Source organism: Myxocyprinus asiaticus, chromosome 29 (assembly GCF_019703515.2).
Source record: "Myxocyprinus asiaticus isolate MX2 ecotype Aquarium Trade chromosome 29, UBuf_Myxa_2, whole genome shotgun sequence".
Lineage (NCBI taxonomy): Eukaryota > Metazoa > Chordata > Actinopteri > Cypriniformes > Catostomidae > Myxocyprinus > Myxocyprinus asiaticus.
Genome location: NC_059372.1, coordinates 32,800,961 through 32,828,244, shown reverse-complemented (window position 1 = coordinate 32,828,244; position 27,284 = coordinate 32,800,961). Strand labels below are relative to the sequence as shown.

General features: G+C 41.3%; 1 protein-coding gene across 1 annotated transcript in view; it reads left to right on the top strand.

Moving 5' to 3' along the window:
- The window catches only part of cntn3a.2 (contactin 3a, tandem duplicate 2), a 107,625-nt gene that overhangs the window by 57,692 nt on the left and 22,649 nt on the right, over nucleotides 1–27,284 (top strand). The window contains exons 10-15 of the mRNA XM_051662873.1: nucleotides 2,730–2,880; nucleotides 7,114–7,241; nucleotides 11,153–11,322; nucleotides 19,655–19,772; nucleotides 24,976–25,134; nucleotides 25,502–25,651. Coding sequence (XP_051518833.1) covers nucleotides 2,730–2,880; nucleotides 7,114–7,241; nucleotides 11,153–11,322; nucleotides 19,655–19,772; nucleotides 24,976–25,134; nucleotides 25,502–25,651 — 876 coding nt within the window. The remainder of the gene's footprint in view (nucleotides 1–2,729; nucleotides 2,881–7,113; nucleotides 7,242–11,152; nucleotides 11,323–19,654; nucleotides 19,773–24,975; nucleotides 25,135–25,501; nucleotides 25,652–27,284) is intronic.

The window sequence follows — 27,284 nt, the reverse complement described above, 5'->3', positions numbered from 1 at the left end:
CAACTGTTTGCAGCACACACCGGACGGGATAAAAACTATTCTATCTTTTGTGGTTTTCATGTGTCAATGACTAATCCTAAACCTAAACCTAACCCATAATTGAAGAATCACCCTGTGGCAAACCTCTGCCTTTCTTATGAAGGAGGAAGCGGGAGACGGGTAAACACCCAAAAATAAGACATTAATTAACACACACACTTTTCAGTGTCACACATAATGGGGTGCTTTTCAGCACCACAAAAAATACATGCACTGCTTTTCAGCAGTCACGTCAAACACATAGACACACACACACACACACACAGACAGCTTTGTGTGTGTCTCTCTCTCTCTCTAGAACTGCGGCTCTGGCTCCTCTTTATCTCTCTCCCGGCTGATTGCGATAATTCTCCCCCAGTCGTCCATTATTATCGCTCAGCCACGCCCTACTCGCTACACACCCATATAAAGATTTTGGTGGACATTTGAGTGTGTGCTTTTTGTCTAACTCATTGGTCATTGGTTCTATTGCCACTACAAAAAGTCAACAGTGCCATTTCCAAAAAAGTGGTTCAATATGCAGTATGGTCCGTTATGAATAACAGAAGATGGCTCTCTTATACACTGGTGTGCTCTACTGTTTTTATAGCCAAATAAACACTTGAAATGGGCTAACACACCAAGGAGTTCCCCTCTTTTAAACATTTCCCATAAGAAAATTGATTTTCCATCATTTAGAGTGGGGTGGCCTGGCACTGTGACCCTCAGTAATGTTAATCCAGTATTGATTGGCTGGTGGGAGATGAGAGACGTTGGCTGCTCTGTTGACAATGATGACAAAGCCACAACGGAGGGGTTCACTGGTGGTAAAATCTTTGAGCAGACGGTGACAAAGACCAGACTGAGACCTTTGTCATCAACTCATACAAAGAGAGAGAGAGAGCGAGTTAAGGTAGGAAGTGGATAGAGGTCATCAAGGACACCAATGCTTTCTGACTGTAGCCAATTCCTTCACCGGTCTCCTCTAATGATGTTTGTGTAGGGGCCAGCTGCCCTCCATGAGCTAATTAGGTATGCTATTTAACAATGCTTTAGGCTACAGCGTGTTAGCTATGACAGTGAATAAGCGACTTTATCTGCAGCATTGGATAACGCCGCTTCTCGGCATAGTATATTCATTAGACATCCCAATTAGTGTTAGTTCTTTATACTTACGTCATCACTATTGAAAACATATTTCAGAGAAGGTCCACTTTGAATACTGTTTGGACAGCTTCTAACACTGGTGCGGTCTGTCTGGGAAATATCATAAGCATTGATGACCAAAATCTTAAATCACGGTGAGTAATTTTACATCACATCAACAGTGTCACAATATAGTTCTTTTTCCTGGAAATGCAACAGAAAAATTGTTTATATATTATAAAGCCATGTGGTAATTAATTTGATGAACTACCAAATTAATGGTAGTTCATCTGATTTCATTATTTTTTGTTTTATTTGGAACTTCTGAAGATTGTTCATAACAAACCAATTATGGTTTTACATTACAGTTCAAGCGTTTTCACATATAACACGAGTTAAAAACAAGACTCAAAACAGTCAAACTAATATCATGAAATGGATAGTTCAGACCCTAGATTCTGATTGGGTGAGCCACATTCAAAGCTGTTGTAATAGCTAACATATACACACCGGTGTCTACACATATAGTAAATTGAATTGAGTATTAATGCGGCAAACTGCTGTGCTGCTTTTCCACTGTAAACAACTAAACTCCACTTATAACAAGTTCTTCCTTGACTTCCAAAAATGATGTGTTTAAAGCCTCTTGTCCAGTGAACATCAATCTTTTGCTCACTTGATTTGAATGGAACATGCGTCTGCCATAGACTCCCATTAAAGCATGGCTTCTATAGCGCTCTATGGACTGTGTGTCCACTGAGTTCTATGGACATTTTCAAGTAGAAAAAAGTGAATTGCTTTACTTGAATGAATATATATATATATATATTATTTGTTCACATATTAAACTCATCATTGCCACATTTCTTATGAAATTATAGGGGAAGCCGTGCTTCCCTTGTAGTCTTAAAGCAATTGCCACTGGGCTGTATAAATAGTAAAATCTCGACAGGATGACATATTTTTACCCTTGCATGGTATATATACTGTACCATCATGTCTACTAAATGGCATCCTTTAGTTAACCCCTTTAACTCTCTGGACCCACCAGTGGGTCAATAGGGGGGTGCTATATCGCGAAACAAGTTTACGCTTAAAGCATTAAAGTCCCCGGATACATAAGTCAGGCATATGTGGTATCATTTGAAAGCTTAGAATCTGAACTTTTCAAAGAATACCATCAATTTTGCATTTATGTTACATAAAATAACAAAATAAGGGCTGAAAATATCCGCGTCGCAAATAAGTGCCACCTAGAGGTAATGTAGTAGTAATATGAATGTGAATATAAAAGTCCTTTACATAGCATTTAACATGGACAATTCATATATCAAATGAAAGCTCTCATTCTCAGAAATGTGACTGTACAGGTTTAGGGGAATATTATACCAAAATCTATTTTTTTTTTCTTTTTTTGTTTTTTAGAGAAAATGCTAAAATGGTCTTAGATCCACAGTGTACACACAACAATTCTCTCAGCCCTCCTTTCCATTCACGATGGTGTGTAAAGTGAATCTGTGCCTGTGGCAGCTGTTTGACTTATCTGGTCCTATGTTTTTCCACAGCCTCACCCCCAGACTTTTCCAGAAGCCCTCTCAGAGCTCTGCTTAAAGCCAAGTCAGGCAGCACAGTCACTATGGAGTGCAGGCCGCAGGCCTATCCCACAGCCGTCAGCCTGTGGAGGAAAGGCAATGAACCGCTGCAGAGCACCGACAGGTACAGATATAATCTTCAGCTTTTTTTTTTTTTTTTTGTCTCTTGCTTTCTTGTTCTTAATTGAATAGTTCAGACAAAAAGTTACAATTCTGGCATTATATACTCACCCTCATGCTGTTTCAAACCTGCATGACTTCTTTTTCATCTGTGGAACACAAAAGGTGACATTTTTGTTCCATGGCTGTCAAGTTCCAAAAAATACATAAACTACCAAATAAGTACACAATTTACAATCCACAATAAAAGTATAATAAAAGTAGTCCATACGGCTTGTGCGCCATATTCCAAGTCCTCTGAAAGCATACGATAGCTTTGTGTGCACGCTTCTAGCTTGCGTTAGCATTCAGAATTAAAACATTGTGCCAGGTTCAATAAAATATACACGCAAGAACCAGTGCTATTTTGGTGTCAGTGATGTTGACAAGCCCTTTTCTAGATGCAAGCTTCAGCAGAGGTAAAGATTATGGAGTTATATTAATTTCTGTGTAAAGATTTCCACTGAACAAATAACAATGATACGAGGAACGATATGAGGTTGAAAAAAATAATGACAGATTTTTCATTTTTTTGGGTGAACCCTTTAATTCCTTCTTTTTGAGCATCAATCTTGTGCAAGACTTCACCCCTACAGCTCTGCTATGTTCACACTATCTATGCACATGCTGCAACTTAACAATTATCATAAGGAAGCTACACCGCTGATTGTGGCAGCTCACTGACCATAACACTCATGAATTATGAATCAGGCCATTAGGCTGGGCCAGCAGGAGGCTGCTCGGCATTTTGGGTTGACTCTGTCAAGTATGACATGACTCCTGGTGGGAGGCCACTTGAGGAAGCACACTGGACTGCAAGCTTGGCGCTTTTTATAATGAAGTTGGATTAAATATTATGGGGAGAATTCTGTCAAGGGTGGAAAACTACTGTGGAAAACAACAGATTTGCATTAAGCCACCATTGTTTGTTTTGAGAGCATTCTGTGAGACATCCCCAGTCCAATTTAACCATAAGCACTTTGCTGGGGAATTGTGTACTAGCACGTTAACATGCCAATACTGGGTTACCAGCATTTGGTACACTGTATGATATTATTGTGCAACACTGATTATATGAATTGCTGGTAGTTTTGAATTGCCCTTCAGAGTTGTACTGTACATTTTACTGAGTTGGAAGGACAGGGAGCTGAAAATATGTATGATTAATGTCTATCAACTATAGTTGGGATGCAGTGTAATTGCAAAGGGTTAAGTGTCATAGAGTTCAGTTAGAGTTAAATAGCAATGAATTTAAATTGAAAGCACTTCAAATTGAAGGCGCTTAAAAGAACATTTGGTTTGTATTACTCTGTTCCACAACCTAGTGAGTTGCCTACGGAGGCAGCATTTTAAGATATTATATGTATGCTCACAACAAAAAAGGCTGTTCCAAAAGGCAGGCAGCTGATTTGTGCTGCCTCCTAAGATACCTCATTTTAGTCAAATACTAAGGAGCATTACATGTACCATTCACAAAGAAGGCAATTCCTGAATACACTGTGCCAAGCTCAGTGAAAAAACTAATGAAAGATGGTGGATGAGGTGAGTATTGATAAATATTGATAAAAAAATAATAATAATAATAATAATAGGTTTGAGAGTTTGTCTGGCATGTGATCAACAGCGAGAGAGGAGTATTTTATTAATATGAAGTCCCTCGCACCTGCATGTGGCATGCCAGTCTACCGCTTGTTGTAATCCTTCATCATAAGTGCACAGCGTGTTTATTTAGTTAAGAGCTGAACAGGAAGCTAAACACTATTAAATTGTGACGAAACTGCGCTAGTCAGTATCATACAAGTGCAACGCGTGCAAACCATTTGCTCTTCTTGAGCTGCTCGTATAGCAGCACAGCGCTTCACTTTCGGTGAGTCGTGCAAGTAAACAAGTTGCTTTGTGTCGGTCACATAGAGCTGATGACAGCCTATATTTTCTTTTTTATTTGTTCCTTTTTTCCAACACATGATGTAAATACTGTAAGAAAACACTGTTATCAATGTTTGAGATGTTCATCCAAGCATACCTGCTCCTTAAACCGCAATTAATGGTGACTTTAAACTACATAATTACAAAGGGACAAAGGCAAACACACAATTCGGCAGAGTGATTAACAAGGAAAATGTAAAATGTCACCGGGTAACTTAATTCTTCCATGATGGCTTGGCGGGACCTCTCTCTTCTGCTTCCAGTGACTCTCCTCACATCTGGAGGTGCAATTCTATCAGAAAGACTCGCAGGCTTGGTAGAGTTGACTTGACATTTATTTGATGAAATGATATTGAACCACAGAATATATTTTCTTTTTTGGCGCAAGCCCCGTCTGGCAGTCCGATGAGATTGCTACTCGAACCGTCAGATCCTGCCGGAGATAGGAGGCAGGGGGTGAGGAGCCTAACCCCGTGCAGGACGGGACTTGACTGGTGGCAGTGGGGAGGTGGAGGTTGCCATGTTGGCACATTGAAACAGCAAAGAGGTTGATTGAAAGCAGGCTTTTAAAGCAGTGGCTGATGTATGATTGGCTAGCAGCTAACTAGATAAAGGTGTGATGATGTACAGCTGTGAGTCTCCCCCTAGAACTACGCTTACACTTACATTACCTGCCAGGATGTAAAGACTGTGTTTGTGGGTCTAAGGCACCCGGTGATCATTCTGCAAGTGCTGTTGAGGGCGGAGTCAAGCTTGGAGGCATGTGCTGATCTCTCCCATACATGGGAGTAAACATGTCACGTTAATGCCAAAAACATGGAACATGGAAGATAAAAATGCATTGCAATGTCACTTTTCATTCCAGCCCACGTAAGAATAATATTCATTTATACCATGGGTATGTTGAATACTTGATTCTGACTGGTTGACAGACATTCTAAGGTGTGCAATTATTTTTCAGTAAACGCACAGCTATGAAGTAGTTCCAGGCCTTGTCTGCATAACAGTTCCACATCACTTTGCCAAATTATTTCAGTTGTTTCACAAAGTCTACCACAGCAAAATATCAAAATAACACAAAGATATACTGTATGTACATTGTATAAGAATGACAAACAATGACTATAAAATCCTACATTTATTTCAATTCCTGTTGAGTAGCGGCCTTGCTATCCCTCTGACTCTCTCACACTCACACACTGACACACATACAAATGTGCGCGCACACACACACGAACATATGTGACCACTAAACAGAGCCTTGATGTCAGTGCACCTCCACAACATTATCAATACAGCAGTTTCTATATTATTTCTATCTTTTTATTGAAAGCAGCGCAAGCCTTCATTGCTATTTCTAAAGTGACATTTTCGAACTAGCAATGAAGGCTTGGGCTGTATCAAAGAAAACCAGAAAATGTCTTGAGATTAAAACCCTGAACAATGTGGTAACCATTGGAATAATTGACTCCAGCCCGTAGAAGTATTGAAAAATAAGTCACACCTGAGGTGTAACGGCTTCGGCATTACCACCTCGGTGTGCATTGTTTTTTAATAATTCAACGGTCCGCTGTCAATTATTCCTTACTCAGTTTATGAGCATATTTTAATTAAATTGTGGCATCCACAGCAATCTCCCATTCATTTGGGATGTGTTGCCAACCTTGTCAAAGCAAGCATCTGTAATCAGTGGGGGTGGAGCTTAGCAAAGTTTAAATTTCAAGTTGAGTCTTCTGAGTGCTTCATAAAAGGAGCAATATTTATGTGGCTTGTTGAGTTACTGCTTCTGTGGAACGTTCCAAATCAGTCACTTTTGTGGTTTCATGATGGTTAGGATGCTGCCTTTTAAGCATTAGGCAACTCACTTGATTTTGGAACAGAGCTTATATTTGTTTTTTCTAATATTAAAACAATATATTAATATTTTAAACCGTAGAAATTATCATTATGGGAAGGCAGGAAGTCTAATTCAAATAATGGGGTGGTGGATTGCCTGCTTTTGTAGCCTGTCAGCTCTGTGTTCGAATGAATATTTCATGTGAACACACACACTTCAGCTTCATTGGCTCTCAGGCAGCTGTACACACTCGGCCATGGAGAGCATCCAATGTGCAAAGATTTATGTCCAATTCCAAAGAAACAAATTATTTTTATTTTACCACAATTCCACTGTTCCCGAAAGATAAAACACGTTTGTAATCGGAATCTCACTCCATAATTAATTTAATCAGATTTTGGTTTGATTTGAGGTGATTGTGGTTCTCTCCTTTAGGATAACTTTCCTCCCTGATGGAACACTTAGAATCACAAATGTGACCAAGATGGATGGTGGGACTTACTCATGCTTGGCTAGAAACCAGTTTGGTGCATCCAGCACTACGGGAAGATTGCTGGTTACAGGTGAGGTTTACTGTTACAGAATTACAGTTTGTACTTCCTGCCGAAACAAACCATTTTAGAATGATACAAGAGATACAAAAAAAGATACAAATCTTCAACACAAGGATTGAATGGCAATAGGGAGCACCAGGACTGTTCCTGGTGGGCCAGTTGACTTGTGAGCTAGCTGTCAGAACCAAATTTAAATGTAAACATTAATATAAATAATACAATGTAAAAATACAAGAAAAAGTTCCTATTTCATCATGCTGCTGTAGTTCTTGTCCCCCTCGGACCCCAATCTATTGGCTTAATGGCTCAATGTTGATTGGCCTGCTAGCTTAGCATGCCGCTAGATGATTAGCCTAATTGCTTCACATACTGGTAGCCAATTTGCCTGCTAGGTTTGCATGCTGCTAGCCGATTAGCCCACTAGCTTACCATAGCGCTTACTGATTAACCTGCTAGCTTATACCACTGCTATCCACCTTTTTTCTGAATGTGATAGTGAACCAGGATTTATAACGGAAGCCTGTTTTTGTTTTCCAGTCTCCTGTGTTTTTACTCACATTGCCGTATGTCTTCAGTGGATTGTGATGTTAATTGTATTGCATTTGTAAAAAAACAAAAAAACAAACAAATTGCCAAATAAAAAAAATATGTGGCTTCATAGTGTCGATACGTCAGAGTTCCGATGACCGTCTTTTGACAGTACCTCACTCGTCAAAGTTTAAGGAGTGGGTAGATGACATGAAGCGATGGCCCAAGGTTAGTAATGTTGATATCATTAACTACTTCAGGTTTTTTTGATAAACAACAACTCCTCAAGTTGAGCCTGATCTTGCATGACACTGGCCCGTTTAAGCCACGATGGTGGATCCTCGCATAGATGCAGTGTTCTCTATTACCGCTGCAGTTTCACGTGTTTTGTTAAATTGTGTCATAACATATAGCTTTTTCCAAGCAGCTTCCTTTTCTTTACTTCCCTCCTTGCCACTGGCCACTTTATCCCACTTCTGCTGATATCAGTCTGTAAGATTCCTCTCTTGCTCGAAGACAAACATGGTTGGGGGATAGATGTTATATTACTGTAATAGCACTGTAAAGTACAGGTCAAGTTAATGAAGTCTGTAAAATCACATAACTTCAGTCAAACATGCCCCCACTACTTTATTGAAATAATTTATTATAAATGTTTGTTTGTTCACCCGAGATTTGAACTCGGGTCTTTGTGACCTCATTGGGAGACAATTACCTTTTGACCACCTGAACATTTATTTTGCAAAGTTTAAATGGTTATTTTACAGATAGATACATAGATAGGTACTTTACTGATCCCATGTGGGAAATTTAGGTGCATTAGCAGCCAAGCAATAACTGCACAGTATGCAGAAAGTATCACATATAATATAATAAATGCAAGACCAGAAGGTATATAAACAAGGTACACAATTTACACAAAATATAAACTACGTAGAACAGCAGGTGTTTAGAATAGTTTGCATTATTATAAATGTGCTACATATAGTTAATTATCCGCTGTGGGTTGTGATGGGCAAAATTAGCAAATTGGCTGAAAATTTTCCTGGTCTTTTCATAATATCAAGCTGTTGTATTCTTGGTATATTCTTATGGTGTTATGAATAATTAATAGGAGCAAGGTTTACGGAACTGCTTGACCTTTGTACGCTCTTAAAGGCTCGGGTACACTTTGTTATGTCGCGTGCCAGATCTTCTCGCACACGGACGAGTGCCCAGCCTTTCGAAGCATACTCTTTTGACAGCGAGCGAATACTTATGCATTCCATGCATGAACACTACAACTGCCTTGTGAAACTCTTTTAGTACAGTCAATGGCAGGTGCATGCGGCAACAAGGAATGTCCGTGTGTCAAGAAAAACTTGACGGTGAAATTTGCATCACGCATTGGCGCGCAATCCGATCCAGAACGCGAAAAACCGAAATATACTATGGGGCCTGGGAATACTTTGTTTTTCCATGTTATGGATCAGATCGCATCTGGTTGACTGCATTGCCTTTTAAAATATACTCCACTGACCCTAAGGGCAGACTTTGTGATAATCCGCCTGACCTGTGGAGGACAGCACAGATTTGTATTGTCTACAAAACTTCTGCTGCGAAGAAAATAGAAGAAGAAGGACAACTAATTGTCCATGAATTCATACAACAGAAGACATATTTATGCTCCTTAAGACTGGAGTTGTATAAATGGGGGTATCTTCTCACCTGTTTATACAAACGCCCATCAATGTGTCCATTCATTGTTGTTGTACTACTACTTAGTTGTTTTTATTGGTAGTGTCCACCCTCTTCTTTGACTACTTAAAAGCAATGACCCGACTGTAAATGTGGCCACCTAGTGGACCCACATATTACTGCAGCAAATCCCATGCATAAAGGCAGACTGGACTGCAAAGTCTGGGCCGCACGTGGACAGTTCGCACAGACTGTGCTGCTTACGATATTTGCGTCACACATAATGTCCACATTCCGATCAGCAAACGCACACAACCAAAGTATACTTTGTGCCATTTCCAAAACAACAAATAGATTCAAACAAACGGCTGGCCTCTGAGAGGATATACAAAGGTTTTCTGTACAATGAAAGGATTTGTGTGTCATGAAGTTTCCTTCATTTTTTATTATGCATTGAGATAGGAAAGCTGTTTGATTGCTTTCCTCTATCATCAGGTTGAGCAGTTCAGCTCTGTTTTCAGTTCAGTTTTGTTCTGTCAGCTCAACTCAACAGGGATGGGATACAGTAGCTTTTTGTGTGTTGTTGTAATTACCCATTTTCACGCTTCGCTTATGGCATTGCAATTACCCTGGATTACACTAATGGAGTGTGTGCGGGTGTAGGTTATAGGTTGAGCATGCACAATTTAAAGAGAAAAATAGGGAATGCTGCACTTGCTCTTACAGATTTGCTGAGATTTCTACATTTTATTCTTTACAGCCGTACACATTTAAATGTGAATTTGATTGGATGTAACCTCCACATTAAGCAAAATATGAAAAATTGGTCTCATCTTAAAACATTGATGCAGTTGTTTGAGGGGCAATAAAGTATCCTGAGAAAAAATAATCATTCATTATATGTTTCACGTTTTGAAACTCAAACCAAAGTTTCGAAACCAAAATTAATTAATCAAAATCTGCCCATTTAAATGTTGTTGAGGTCTATTAGGTGTTCAGAAACTTGGCCCTCCAGTCACGGAGAGGTACCAAGGAGCAAGTAGGATAGATAATATTATTCCTGAACACCTGAAGAACTAACGGTATATGTAAAATGAGGGAAAGTTCATTAAACCTTGTGCTTGTTCCTGGCTGTGTGTAGCACCTGCCAGTCTACCATGTATCCTTCTTAAGGATTCCAATGTAAAAAAATAAAAAAATAAATCTTAAATCACTGATCATTTCAGTCTGATCTTAACAGTTTGTGTGGCATATTTCAGTTTGGGTTGTTTTGTGAACCTCTCACAATGTAATGCAAGCTTTGCAAAAAGGATAAGATTATTGAAGGATGGGGCAGCGCAAACTACATTATATTGGACCCAAAAGCAAACCTGCAGCCTGTGTGTGAGCGCAGCAAAGCATTGAAAGGTCCTTTTTAATTCTAAGGGTCAGAGAGAAAGTTGGAAACAGTGAAGAAAAAATAGTTATGACTCTTTTTGGACTGCAGTCATAAAAATATTGATTAAATGGATTTAAAATGCATAAAGAATGGATTAAAAATGGGACCTCAGGAAATTTTTTTTTTATAAATGTATGATATGAATCCTTTTAGACTTTATGCCTCCTAATTAGATAATATCAGTGTAAGACAACCAATACAAATAATAGTCTGAACATTTTCATTTAATAACTTCATGACAAGCTGTTTGATTAAAGCTGAGTCTGATTTTGAACAGATCCTACACAAATCACCCAGGGTCCAGGTGACATGGAGATCATTGTCGGGGAGAGCATCGTTCTGCCCTGCCAGATCTCCTGTGACCCTGCTCTGGATGTTTCCTTCTCTTGGGCATTCAATGGGCAGCTCCTCAACAAGCTAGACCAACATTATGAGCATGTGGGTGGGGTAAGTCTTTAGTAGTGGCATATTCTATATACAGTATTTTATCTATCTACATTGGGGTCCTGAAATCTTTGACCACATTGAAAATCTAGTTTTTTTTTTGTTTTGTTTTTTTGGTTTTGGTTTTCATCTAAACCTGAAAGTAAACAGAAATTGTAAGTATTTTGAAAAATGGAAACAAAGAAAAGCTCTGTCATAAGAAATATTTAGTAGCTAATCAAATGTAAGCAACTTTTTGACATTGACTGTGTTAACTCCTTTGTTTAAAAGTTCAGCTTTTCTTGCTTCCATTGAAGCACACTGGATGCTCTTTGAAACATCCTTAAATTATTCCAGGATAACATGGATCGTCAGATTTTACACAAATTTGTGCCAGCTTGAGTGCATGCTGTCATTAAAGCAAAAGCAGGACATGCAGTACTAAATACGAAGACATCAAATTCATGAAATGTTCAACTTTTCACTCATACAGTATTGTTATGCTAATAATTTTGTAATAAGTTAGATAAGTGCAAAATACAAGCATTTTCACTGGTGGTTTTGATGTTTGGACCCCACTGTATAGTCTGTTCTGTCAACAGTGTCTGTCAATATGTTGAAATGTTACATTTTAGTGTCTATTCAAACATGTCAAATGTATTTGTAGACCTTTTGCTAATTCTTCCATAATTATTATGCATGCAGCTTTTATGACCATATTAATTGAAAGACCACATTGAATATTTGGAAAATTGGAGTTATTAAAAAATTTATTTGTCACACACATTCATATAAATTTGAACCTAAAATCTTGATTTTGGTTAAAAACAAGTTATTGGACATTAAGCATCAATACTAATGTTAATCATCAACTACCCAAAAATAGCTGACAATTATAAGGCTTTCAACATTTGTATACACACACACACACTTATAACACACTCTGCTTCATTTAAGCCAGTGATTCTTATCAGTAATTAGATTCCAGTTCTCATGAATTCTCTGATGCCACCCATCTTGTAGGATTATCAGTCTGAAGTTCACAGCTTGGAAGAATTCATTTCCATAATGAAACTAAATGTGTGGCATAACATCTTTACTGCTGAAATTGCAGATTTACCTCTTGTTTGCCATCCACAATCTCACCCTCAGATAAATACACACATCTTATTTAATGTTATTTAATTTACTTGAAATTTAAGCGCTTTTATTAAATTAGTGTAGCTTTCTGTGCCAAATACTTGAGTGCAGCAGTGCACCAAGCACAGACAAAATCAAAGTGAATCAGTAGGCATACTGATACTATTCATAAACTACAGCAATAAAGAATACTTTCCAGGACTATAAAGATTTTAGACTAAGAATTTATCATTCAGATTTAATGTAGGTGATCACCTCATTTTCAAAACACTAACCAAATTGTATTAAATTATAGTTATGTTTTTATATTAAGCGTAACATTTACTTTAGTTTGTCAGTTTGGCTTTGTTCACACTGCACCCAATTCTGATTTGATTTTCAAATCCTATATGTAGGACTTACTGTTCACAATATAATTTTGTAAGTTGTGAAATTGGATCCAGCTGTTCAAACAGAGTAGTCAGTATCTGGTTGTCATATCTACATCTGTTGCCAAAGTAATGACTTAAGTGCCAGTTCCCTATCTGTCACTCACTCGACGGTGTGTCGATGTAGTGACACTAGGGGTCACTCTTGGGAGCCCCAAACACCTCTGTTTTTTTTAAAAAAGGCCAATGAGAATTGGCGAGTGGAATTTGCATGCCATTCCCCCGGACATACGGGTATAAAAGTAGCTGGTATGCAACCACTCATTCAGATTTTCTCTTCGGAGCCGAGCGGTTCTATTCATTGAAGCTGAATTCATCCGCGAAAGTTCATTCACCTCATCTGCTGGATTCTATGGTGCATTTCAGTGGCTTCTCCCCCTCTGCACCCATGGAGTGCAGAGAACGCCCCTGGGCGCTTCGGCAGAAACAACTAAAAGAGTATATTCTAAAAAAAAAAAAGAGTATATTTTCTTTCTAAAAGAGCGGCACACACAGAATGTCTTTTTAAAGATGCCTTTCCATCTGTGTGTTATTCCTGGTTGTGGTCGATATCTCTCCGCTACTGATGGCCACAATCACTGTCTTTCGTGTCTGGGCGCTGCCCACACGGAGACATCGTTCGTGGATGGGTCTTGTCCTCACTGCGAGAACATGACCATGGCAACGTTGTGGTCATGGCTTGCATTCGTAAGAAAGCAAGCCACCCCAGCAGCTCCCCACCTTGGTCCTTCTACCTACGGGTATGAGGCCATGCCGGTTAGCACTGGGGCGATTTGGGGACCTCAATGGAACCACCTCCACCGGGTATCCCCCCACGGACCTCCCATTCCCCAGCACGCTCGCTTGCTTTGGTCGGGCGCTCGGACGAGATCGCCGGCTCGTCTCAGGGCGTGTTCGTCATCTTGTTCGGAGCCCGGGAAGAAGATAAGTTATCGAACGCAGCTTCGGAGAGCGGGCTCGTCCAGTCAGATGCAGAGGCTTCGACTGGGCTTCCTCCTTCGGGAGTGGAACCCTCCGCTCTCCCCTGAACCCTCACGGCTCAACGATTGGTTCTTGGGCTTGGGGCACTGCCCACGGCCACGCCCCGCCCCCGTTCCTTTCTTCCCGGAAGTGCATGAGGAGCTGACAAGATCGTGGGAGGCACCTTTTACTGCCCAGTCCCAGTCTTTCAGCTCCCCCGCTCTCACTACCCTCGATGGCGGAGCGGCCAGGGCGTATTCGGTGATCCCCCAGGTGGATAAGGCGCTCACGGTGCACCTGTGTCCACAGAGTGCCGCCACTTGGCGTGGGCGCCCAAAACTCCCATCCAGGGCGTGTAGATTTACATCATCCCTGATGGCTAGAGCCTACGGTGCCGCTGGACAAGCCGCCTCCGCCCTGCACGCCATGTCTCTCCTGCATGTACACCAAGCCAAGGTGCTAAAAGAACTGCACGAGGGTAGTTCTGACCCGAGATTGATGCAGGAACTGCGCTCGGCCACCAACCTCGCTCTCCGGGCAACGAAGCTCACAGTGTGGTCTTTCGGGCAGGCGATGTCCACCCTGGTGGTCCAGGAGCACCACCTTTGGCTCAACTTGGTTGAGATGTGCGAAGCTGACAAGGCACGGTTCCTTGACGCCCCCATCTCCCAGGTTGACCTATTTGGCAACACCATCAAGGACTTTGCCCAGCAGTTCTTGGTGGTGAAGCAGCAGATGGAGGCCATACAGCACATCCTGCCCCGGTGCGGCTCAAGACCTCGCACCCCGTCTGCTCATCGCCAAGGGCGTCCTCCTGCAACTACAACACCGGCTCTGCCGCAGCCCGCCCCCATGGCCCGGCCCCGGCATGGAACCCAGTGCAGGAAGCAGATGCCACCCGTCTCACGGCCGGCCGCCAAGAACCCGAGGAAGGCTTCAAAGCGCCCCTGAGATGGGTGACCCAGGGGCAAGGAGACCCGCTTCTCCAGAGCTGGTGAGCAGACCACTCCATCCCCCGGTGGAGGGCCAGGAGGAGAATCTTTTGTTTCATTTTCATTTAATTTCGCCGCATGTCCAAGAGGCTGCGGTACCCAAAAATTCAACAAAAGAGTGGTTTTCTTGTTCCCTGGGTCATATGTTCGGTGTGCACGGCTGTCGTCATGGCCACCGTCCACCGTCCCATCTTTGCAGGTATGGCACCCCAGCAGCAGTCCCCCTGCCCCTGTGCGCCCAGCTGTGGCAAAAACACGCCCACGTGGGATTGGGTCTGGTGGACTATGGGGACAAGACTCCCCCTCCCCCCTCCTCGACCAGTCTTATGCTTAGTGCCTCGATGTCCCTGGACTCAGCACGGCCACAGGGCTCGAATCTCCTCGATGTGGAACCTCGAGCTCCGCCCCGCCGCAAGGCCCCACCCGCCGGTACGTCCGACATGATCATTCCCTTGGTCCCCCTCACCCGGAGTTTGGATGCGTGGCTCGCACTTTCCAACCCATCGCGGTGGCTGACCCGGACCGTTTGACTCGGCTACGCGATTCAGTTCGCCAGGCGCCCGCCCAGGTTCAGTGCCGTCCGCTTCACCTCGGTGAAAGGCGAGAACGCCGCTACCTTGCGTGCGGAGATCGCTACCCTTCTGTGCAAGGGCGCGATAGAGCCTGTTCCTCCAGCTGAGATGAAGAAAGGCGGTTCTACAGTCTACAAGGTTCTACAGCCCTTACTTACTACGTACCGAAGAAAGGCGGTGGTTTGCGACCAATCCTGGACCTGCGAGTACTGAACCGGGCTTTGCACAGACTCCCGTTCAAGATGCTGACGCAAAAATGCATTCTAGCGAGCATGCGGCATTAAGATTGGTTCGCAGCAGTAGACCAGAAGGACATGTACTTTCACGTCTCGGTCTTACCTCGACACAGACCCTTCCTGAGGTTTGCCTTCGAAGGCCAGGCATACCAGTACAAGGTCCTCCCCTTCGGCCTGTCCCTGTCCCCTCGCGTCTTCACAAAGGTTGCAGAGGCTGCCCTTGCCCCGCTAAGGGAAGTGGGCGTCCGCATCCTCAACTATCTCAATGACTGGTTAATCCTAGCTCCCTCTCGAGAGTTGTGTTGCACACACAGGGACCTCGTGCTCCGGCATCTCAGCCGACTGGGGCTTCGAGTCAACTGGGAAAAAAGCAAGCTCTCCCCGTTTCAGAGCATCTCTTTTCTTGGTCTGGAGTTGGACTCAGTCTCGATGACAGCACGGCTCACGAACGAGAGCGCACAGTTGGTGCTGAACTGTCTGAAGGCGTTCAGACAAAGAGCAGCGGTTCCAATGAAACTTTTTCAGAGGCTCCTGGGGCATATGGCATCCTCAGCGGCGGCCACACTGCTCGGGTTGATGCATATGAGACCGCTTCAGCACTGGCTTCAGACTTGAGTCCCAAGATGGGCATCGCGCTGCGGGACACAACGCATGGCTATCACTCCGAACTGTCGCCACCTCTTCAGCCCGTGGACCGACCTTGCATTTCTATGGGCAGGGGTTCCCCTAGAGCAGGTCTCCAGGCATGTCGTGGTTACAACAGATGCCTCCAAGACGGGTTGGGGCGCCATATGCAACGGGCACACAGCCGCCGGCTCCTGGACTGGCCCGTGGCTGCACTGGCACATCAACTGCCTAGAGTTGTTGGCAGTACTGCTCACCCTGCGGAGGTTTCGGCTGTTGATCCAGGGCAAGCACATGTTGGTCCGGATGGACAACACAGCATAGGTATCGTACATCAACCGCCAAGGTGGTCTACGCTCCCACTGCATGTCACAACTCACCTGCTGTCTCCTCCTCTGGAGTCAGCAGCGCCTCAAGTCGCTACGAGCCACTCACATCCCGGGCGACCTCAACACCACAGCGTACACACTGTCAAATCAGGTTACCCTCAGGGGAGAGTGGAGACTCCACCCTCTGGTAGTCCAGCTGATTTGGAGTCAATTCGGTCGAGCACAGGTAGACCTGTTTGCTTCCCGGGAATCCTCCCACTGCCTGCTCTGGTACGCCCTGACCGAGATACCCCTCGGTATAGATGCGCTGGCACACAGCTGGCCTCCTGGACTACGCAAATATGCGTTTCCCCCAGTGAGCCTACTTGCAACCAACCCTGTGCAAGGTCAGGGAGGATGAGGAGCAGGTCATCCTAGTAGCACCCTACTGGCCCACCCAGATGTGGTTCTCGGATCTCACGCTCCTCACGTTCTCTGTCAGCGAATCGTGCCTGGAGTTCGGTCCGGGTTATTCTCACGTGATCCTGAGACCCCGACCGGGCTATGTGCCCAAGGTTCCCACGACTCCTTTTAGGGATCAGGTGGTAAACCTGCAAGCGCTGCGCCAGGAGGAGGCAGACCCAGCCTTGGCGTTGCTGTGTCCAGTGCGAGCTTTACGCATCTATTTAGATCGCGCACAGAGCCTTAGAAGCTCCGAGCAGCTCTTTGTTTGCTTTGGTGGACAGCGGAAAGGAAGTGCTGTCTCCATACAGAGGATCGCCCACTGGGTCACCGATGCCATCATGATGGCATATCAGGCTCATGACGTGCCACCCCCTGCGGGGTTATGAGCCCACTCCACTAGGAGTGGGCCCTGGCCAGTGGTGCCTCTTTGGCGACATCTGCAGAGCAGCGGGCTGGGCAACACCCAACACCTTTACGAGGTTCTACAATCTCCGGGTTGAGCTGGTCTCGTCCCGTGTATTGGCAGGCATGAGCAGGTAAGTTCCGGGACAACTGGCCGGGTGTACCGCTTGCGCATAGCACCTTTCCCCTCCCTTGAGGTGAAGATGTGCGCTCTTGACTCCCAGTTGTTTTCACAGACTGTGATCCCTGGATGACTTTCCTCCTTAGCCCTCTGGCAGCTGAGTTTGTGAAGAAACTCGCTGACCGGCCCAGTACATGCGCTAATGAGCCCCTGTACTGAGGTAGGTGCTCCACATGTGCTGGTTCCCTGAAGGCGACCCCATATGATATCTTCTGCAAAATTGTTTCCCTGACGGCAAACTGTGTCGTCCTTGGGCAGAGGCCTCTCTTCCCCCCGGTCGCCATGTTCTGTAGAAACTCCTCCCCCTTTGGGTGGGACCTTCCATGGGACCTCTCCACATGACATACTTCCGACAAGACTCGATAAGACCATGTGACGTATTCCACTCAAAATACCCCCCCCTTTTGGGCGGGGTGTGGTCTCCGCGGTGTCTTCCCCTTGGGAGGGACACCCCCCGATGCAGACACTTATGGCTCCCAGTCAGTTAACAAATTCCATTCTTTTTGGGGAGAAAAGAGAGGGAAAAGAGGCCTCGGCTGGGCTAGCCTGTCCCTATAGTTGGGCAGTCGACTTGTTCCTGATGGACCATTCAGCACTCATAGGAGCGTTGGGGGAGGTTACGTGACGGCCTGGTGCGCTGACTATGAGGCACACAGCAGTCTGCCTGTCACACGCCGCCAGTTCATGCAACACAGTTCAGCTAGTTGTGCCGTTTTGTATAGGGACCCCTAGTGTCACTACATTGACACAACGTTGAGTGAGTGACAGATAGGGAATGTCCTGGTTACTTTTGTAATCTCCATTCCCTGATGGAGGGAACGAGACTTTGTGTCCCTCTTGCCACAATGCTGAACTACCCGCTGAAATGGCCGGGACCTAGTCTCGGCTCCTCAGCACAAAACCTGAATGAGTGGTTGCATACCAGCTCCTTTTATACCCATATGTCCGGGGGAGTGGCATGAGAGACAAGTTGACTGACTACCCGATTACATGTCAAAGGACCAATTAGTTTACACCATGCGAGCCGATTGGCTTAGCATGTCACATGTGAGCTAGCCAATTGGCTTTCAGATAACATGTTCAAAGAACAGTTTGCTTCAAATAGAGTTACATGGCTGAACTTCAGTCATTTATTGTAGTTGACATATTCACACTTGTTCACTAATTCAATATTTACTACATAGCGAAAGCTGAAAAAAGTGAGAACCTGAGTTTAGACATCTGTAGACACTACTGCACATTGTGTATGAAATTACACACTGTTGACAAACTAAGACATATTTCCAAAAATCTGATTTCAAAGCACATACTGTAAGGATGTGTTTGGATCAGGTTTGTAAAAAAATAATTTCATATTGTTGTTTTATTTTGTTTGGATTCGAATGCAAAAAAAAAAAAAAAAAAAATCAGATTTTTGCAGCCTGCCTGAACAAAGCCTATATATTTTACTTTTATTAAGGTGCTTATTATCAGCATAATTACATATTGTATTAGGAATCTTATTACTTGATACCTGATCATGTTGATAAGTGTCACCTTACCTGTTTTCACAGTACTTCTTCTGTTCCCTTGCCAGGGCACTTTCAAAGTTCACCTCTACTCCTTATGCGCAACATTCAATGCTTCTAATTGCAGTGTGTGGATTTAGTATTCATCACTTGCACGGTCTAATATCACAGGATGTCGGCACACTGAATCCAATCACACTACCTTTTTAATGTGATTAAGCTCTAATTAGCCAATTAGCCAGTAGGTTTGTTTGCTGGATTCAGAGCAGTGTTGTAGTAGCCTCAGGGTTGGCCAGATGGAATGTTTATCCATGACGGGCGTTTCAAACATTGCAGTGAACAGCCTTTGCCAACAATCCTCCATTAGCTGTGGAGTTTGGCCACATTTTCAGTCCCAAAACCAAGCAGGATGTCTGCACTTACAGAATCACTTGTTGGGGAATATAGCAAACAAGCCACACACCTTGCTGTCGCATTAAAGTACCATTTGATATAGTGGATACCAGTAATGTGTCCGTGTGTGTGTGTTTATATCTCTAGAGCACGTCTGGAGATCTCATGATACGAAATATACAGCTGAAACATGCTGGAAAATACGTCTGTGCGGTTGACACGGATGTCGAGAGTTTATCGGGTGCAGCCATTTTAATCGTCAAAGGTAAGTGAAAAACAGCCAGTCAGTGGCTTCAAAAATGTATTCAAAATTAATGTAGCAACTAAGTGATAAAATTAGCTGTTTTAACCAGTTTACTTACTAATGTGAATAAATCAGATCCATACAGTGTAAAAAACAAACATTCAAGCACAGTAGCCCAGACCATTTAGAATGGATATTCTAATGATTCAACGTAATTTGTTTTACATCCAAAATGTGTCCTGAAAAGACAAAAGGGAGGCAAAATTAAATGTGTTTTAAAGTATATACAAGGTTCAAAACAAGTTCAACTCAATCGACAGAATTTGTGGCATATTGTTTCGACTTGTCCCTCCTTTTCTTTAAAAAAAGCAAAAATCTGGGTTACAATGAAAGTGAATGGGGCCAATCCGTAAACGTTTAAATCAGGGGCATAGCATCCATTATAACTGGGGGGGGGGGGGACATGTCCCTTTCAATTTTAGAAATAACTAAAATCATCCCCCACATTTTGAGAAATAATAATTAAATTTTAGTATGTTTATTTTGCTTAATTGTAGTTCAAGGGGGAAAAGTGCAGCCGTTTGCCTAAATCAAAACCTTTAAGACACAGCAGAGCCTCTGTCAGTTGCTACAGCAGTGGGCGGAACTAACTCAAAAGCGCTAATCACATTGGCTAGCGCTCATATGTCACAGTTCCCATTTTGATTCAGCAAATCAATTCGGGTAAACACAGACAAGGTGATTCATATTAAGCACGACAGACACTGGGCTGCTGACAAAATGCAATCTACCTAAGACAAAACGTGAGCAAAAAGAGAAGTCATCTTTGACTATTGTAAATTAATGTTGTTAAACAGGTGAAAACATTTAAAAATGTTAGTAACTTTTAGTGAGTTTTTAATCTCAGACCTCTTTATTTGAAACTCTGAATGACCAATAATGTCTCATGTACAACCACTGGCCAAATAATTGAAGGGGCAATTGTGGCATATCTATTTTAGAAAAATAATAATAATAATAATAATAATAATAATAATAATAAAGATCAGTGACCAAGTCAACAGTGTAGACAGAGTATTGACATATGCTACTGAAATTGTTCGGGCAAGACCATATTTGACACTGCCATTAAGGAATATTTTTAAAGCTTTGATTCTTTGGTTCTGGCTGTATTCAAGGAACGAAAACTGAAAATGAAAACATTTTTGCAGAACGTAACCGAAAACGGGAACAAAGTCCCTTCAAATGTTCCGGAGTAAAAACTTTATTTTTAAATGCTGGTAACCGGTTAATAAATGGTTTATTTCATTCCAATTATTATTATTTTTTTCATGAAACTAAAGACCAAAGGGTTTATTACAATACATTTTTGGAATTACACCACTTCCTGTTACCCAAAAAATGGGGCCTCACTCATTTTATTAGAACATGATAATCATTTGCTTTGATCCTGAAGGAAACTGCTACACACTGAAGACCTTTTTGGCAACTGTATATAATTAATACATGCATGATTAATCCAGATGAAAGGAAAAATATCAAGGTAAAAAGTACATTTCTAAGTCTTCACTGAATTATTATTAGGTGAGATGCTTTAATATAGATTTGATGCTGCTGGGTTGTGACTGAGAATCAGATCTGTAATTAAAACAAATAATTTTAAAATAAGATAAAATTATTAAACAATTATAAAATAATTAATATAAAAATTTGCAAAAGATAACATTTAGTCTAAATGTGCCCACACAGTTTGTGCGTGTATGCAGGAGAGAGAGAGATTTAGGCTATTAATTGAGTTTAGATGGCCGGATGTATATTTGAAATATTTGAAATATTTTTGGGGATATATTTAATATTAAGAATACATTATTTAAAAGATGTTATTTTATATAGCCTACTGTATGTTATGCTTATTATGATTTCTATGCTGATAGTCACAAGTTCCATCGTTACCAACATAGTTAAACAATTTGGTGTTTCCCGAAACCATAGTTCCAACAAACATTTGCAAACAGCAACGCAAAGTTTTGTGGATTGAACTACAGCTCTCCATCTGTGGTTAGAATCATAGTTCCTTTATATTTTTCTGTGTGGACATCATTTCACTTCGCTGAGGCTTCCATATTTACATTCACATTTATTCATTTGGCAGATGCTTTTATCCAAAGCGACTTACAAAAGAGGAATAATACATCATAAGCGATTCAGCTTAAGGAGACAGCAGTACAAAAAGTGCTACGTTACAAAGTTTCAATTGCATTAGAATAGTAGTATCCAAGACAGATTAGAGTGCAACAAGAATATATAAAATATATATATATATATATATACACTGAAACCGAAAGTCCGGGAAGTTTTTTGGTGTCTCTTTGTGTTGGTACAACAAGACCAGACGTGCTGCTGCATTCTGGATCATTTGCAGGGGCCTAATTGCACATGCAGGGAGGCCTGCAATGAGAGCATTAAAGTAGTCCAGTGTAGTTATGACAAGTGACTGAACAAGAAGTTGTGTGGCATATTCAGAGGGGAAGGGTCTTGTCTTCCTGATATTGTAGAGTGTAAATCTACATGATCGTGCTGTATTTGAGATGTGGTCTGTGAAATTGAGTTGGTTATCGATGGTTACCCCTAGATTTCTGACCATTTTGGAAGGCGTTATTGTAGTTGAACCCAGCTAAACAGTGATGTTCTGTTCAACGGCAGGGTTGGCTGGAAAGATGAGGAGCTCAGTCTTTGCTGGGTTAAGTTGCAGGTGGTGTTCCGTCTTCCAGGCTGAGATCTCTGCCAAACAGGCTGAGATTCGAGCAGTCACCATGATGTCGTTGGACTGGAAAGACAAGTAGAGCTGTGTGTCATCAGCGTAGCAGTGGTAAGAGAACCTATGTGCTTGAATGATGGGTCCCAGTGATGTTGTATATATAGAGAAGAGAAGTGGCCCAAGCACTGAGCCCTGAGGTACCCCAGTAAGTAGCTGATGTGACTTGGACACCTCACCTCTCCAGCCTACTTTGAAGGACCTACCTGAGAGATAGGACTTAAACCAGTCTAGCACAGTTCCTGTGATGCCCAGAGTAGAGAGGTTGGACAGTAGGATCTGATGGTTGAACTTTGTAAAAGGCTATAGAGAGGTCCAGTAGAATCATATCATTCCATATCTTTATTCCATATATATCTTTCATTTTGTCAACATGTTGACCACATTTACATGCATTTAAGAAAACGGCTTTTTCTGGGGTTTTGTAGAAGAGCGCCATTCTGAAACATCACATAAACACAAATACAGTTGATTAGGGGATTAAAGGCTGTTAAGAGAAAGCGCTCATCATAAACGGTTTCTGTCGGAGATCATGGCTTTTATGTGTTTATGTTAACGCATATGTGGCGTTTATATGTTTATGTGCTCAAATATGTCGGGGAATCCCAGAGTCTGATGTAAAGGGAAACCCATCTTGTGTAATGTACTGTATGTATCTACACTGTGCATGCATCTTTCCTATCTTCTGCTGCTTTCTCAGATTTAATGGCTTTCTGGTGTATGTGTAAATGAGCTTTTATAATTTTTATATTCACGGAAGTTATTACTCCACCCCCTGCATAAAGTCATTAATGACAGCTCTATGTTGATGAACCAACATAGTTCAAATGATGGATGTGCGACATAGTTTTACGGTTTCGGTAACAGTCGTGACTAGCTAATTAATTTCTCCAATGATACATCTTACTATGGTTGTTAAGCAATAAGTTACTTCATTGTATGGGAAATGCACCCCAGATAATTTTTTCTCTTGTGAGATCAGGCAACACTGGAATATCACCCACACTTAGCACAGAGTAGTCATTTTAAAAAAGAACGTTATTAACTGTTCTTTTATTTCATTCTGCGGAACACTGGAACTGGAACGAAAAAATACAGTTTCTGCTCAGAACGAACCAAAATGAAAAACATTTCATTTTTAGTCCCTGTCAATGCATGTCATCATGCCCACAATGGGTTAATGCAACAAGTGAAGACTTTGAAAGTTAGCCAAAATATCAAATAAAATCCAAATTACTTAAAGATCTTAAAACAAGTGAAAGACTGAACGCCAGGGTCATATATGAATTTGGCACAATGAAGGAGTGGAAGATGGAGTTCCTGTTAGATGGAATGGGGCCCTCCATTAATTTATAAATGATTGTATTGGTCGTAGTTTGTAAATGGCACTGCATGATTTGTTTGTTTACTTTATTGAAAAGTGTTGGGTTGGCAATTAGAAAGATAAAAATGCTTCATTATTATCAAGAATAGTTTAAGATATCAGGGCGAGATAATCAGGAGTGTAATTAACAGCAAAAAAAAAAAAAAAAAAAAAAAAATCTACTAAAATATTTTATTGAAATTCCTTCATGGACTGCCACTGGGATTTGTGAAAGCTGGAAATTTAGATTGGAATTTGGATTGAAAATCTAATACAATTCATCTCACAAATGAATTGATCCTTTATTATAGATACCTTTCAATTGAGTTTAGCCTGACATGCCAACTTTGACAGCAGTAACTCATAATACGATAAGTAGCTTGTAAGAATGTGGGGTCTTGTATTAACTGGAAGGTTTTTTTTTTTTTTTTTTTTTGACTGACTACACTATCTCACTTTATACATGGCTGCTTACCAAATAAATTAATAAATGGATATGATATATTGATTTTAGTTTATATTATTTTATTAGGTGAGAAGAAAGAGACTTGCGAGAGACATTAAACTAGCACAGATGTAGACATTTGGTTGCCTTGATTAGAACAACATTTAATTATACAGTTTATTTGATAATATTTGACCGAAGAATGTGTAATAGTGCTGGATGATTGTGTAGAAGTCATGTCAGACTGCTAAACAATATGGAATTTTAATATTTTCAAATGTGTCAAATTTGTTAAACGTAGCAGGAGATGGCGTGCATTTCTCTGCACATTTTAATTGCTTTTTTTGAGCTTTTCAAAGGAGACGTGGTTTAGCTGTTAGGAAAACAGCTCCAAACAAACAAACATGCCACTGAATATCGGCTTTACAACAATGTAGACTTCTTACAAAAGAAATGGCTTAAAATGTAATAACAGCTTTTAGAAAGCATAATGGGGCGATAAGGGAAGAGCTTCTTGGCAGGGGGTGAGCAAGGTTAGATGTCAGTGAAGGTAACTTCATTTGTAATTGCTAATTTAGTGCTAATTGGCTGATTGAATCAGGCCCTCCAGGAGCTCCAGATGGCATAACAGTGGAGGAGATCACGGACAGCACAGCTCAGCTTTCTTGGAGACCTGGCCAGGACAACGGCAGCCCCATCACAAGCTATATCATCCAGGCCAAGACGGCTTTCACTGTGGGCTGGCAGGCGGTGAACACGGGTAACAATACAGGATTAGCTAAAGCTAGTCAAGTGAAGCATCAATTCAGCGAAAGGCTGAAATTACCATAGCAGGTCTCATCTGCTTTTAAAAAAGGAGCTTATGCTTGCTTTGAGTACATATAAGGACCTCTAAGTACTACTAGCGCAGAATGACTTAATCTGCCGCTTGCCTTGCCAAATGTAATTTGAATTCATTGAAATAACATCCCACCCAGAAAGAGATGTAGAATAGAAAAATGTATGTTTTGTGACATTCCTGGCTCACTGTAAACATTGGCTTAGCATAGCATTCCTGTTGTTGACTTTGCGGCACCGTGTAATCCAGGTCTTTTCGGTTAAGCCGTGGCTTTTCTGTTTGCTCTCAGTCCCAGAGGTGATTGACGGGAACACATTGACGGCAACGGTGGTGGATCTGAATGCATGGGTGGAATATGAGTTCCGAGTGCTGGCCAGAAACAGCGTCGGTGTGGGGGAACCAAGTCCGGCTTCTCTTAAGACAAGAACTGAAGATGCAGGTGAGTCACCAACCGTGTTGGGTAAGTTACTCAAATTTCCAATTATTTCTCATTTTATAATTTATTATAAAATTATAATCATATTATTAACCGATTAGTTCATTAAAAAGTAATCACATTAATAGTTACAAGGGGTGTGCAGTGAAGCCATTATCTGTATTTGTTTCTGTATCTATTCATATGACAAAATTATCTGTATCTTTCTCTGTATTCGGATAGAATCAGTTGTGGGCGGGGCTTAAACCGGAAGTGCAACAAAACTAAATTAAATGCCCATTTATAAATGTTACTCTTATAGTTTCTATTAATAAAATATGCCTTGTATATTCCTTTTCATAATAGTAGCCTAATAATAATAATAATAATTATTATTATTATTGTCTGTGCATGTATAACAACATTATTCTTGATGTCAAGCAAAATGTGAAATGTAAAGCACACATTTTGCAGTAAATAATAAATACAAATTCAAACATTAAAAGAAATAAAAATAAAATCAATATAGCCTACAAACAGGTGAAAGTCCCGTAAGTCTATCAGGAATTTTTATGATAAGATACCATTATTTAGTTAAATAATAATAATAATAATGTTACATTTATATAGCGCCTTACCAGAGGTAGCACAGTTTAAAGAAGAAGAAAAAAAGATGGAGCATGTTTCAGTTTCTTCGTTTTACATAAGCAGGAATATTCTTAATAGATGAATACTCTATGGAGCATTTAATCCTTTATGGAGCATTTTAACTTTTTTTGTGGAATAAAGTCTTAACCAGATAATTTCCTTAATCGCTGATGTGGACATAAATGTGGTTAACTTTAAAAGACGGATATGCAAGCTCTGATGTGAAATCATCAATTCAGTTTAGGAATTTAACATTGCGCTCAGGTTTAGGCTATAAATGAATACATGGGAACCATGTGTGAATCATGTGATACATTAACATACTTCAAGAAGTGGAAAGTATATATGATGTCGTATCTTAATGTTACACTTGACAAGCTACAGACGTGCACAATTAACAGAGACCATGCCCATCCGATCTGAAATCACAACATGCAAATTTTCATTAATAAGGTTTACACTTTAGAAATATTGGCTGTACAAATTCATTACATTTTGTATGTACAAATTCATTACATTTTGTATATGTTTATTTAAAATGTCACTTTATCCTTGTGCCTCTTGGATTATCAGTCATTCCAAGATTTTTTATATTATTCGGGTGAATCCGTTATTCGTTTTGAAGCCATTATTCGTGCCTTTCCGGTATTCCGGTAAGGTATTCGGCTTCGGGACATCCCTACTAGTTACTTTTAAGTTACTTTCTAAAATACTTTTCCTCTCAACAAAATCACCATACTGTCTATATTTCCTCCTTTTTCATTGTTGCACTCAAGTCATACACTCAGTACCACAAGTTTGTCCCTTACAGTGACTTGTTATGGGGCCCTTCTGATGTCACAGAAACACAAACAGACGTTTTGTTTTAGAAATATGTGTAATCCTAGTAAAGTACTTAAATGTAATTAACTGAAAGTCTGTAACTGTAATCTGATTACAAGAATTTAAAATATGTTTTATTACCAAAAACGTAATTAGATTACAGTGACTAATTACTTTGTAATCGGAT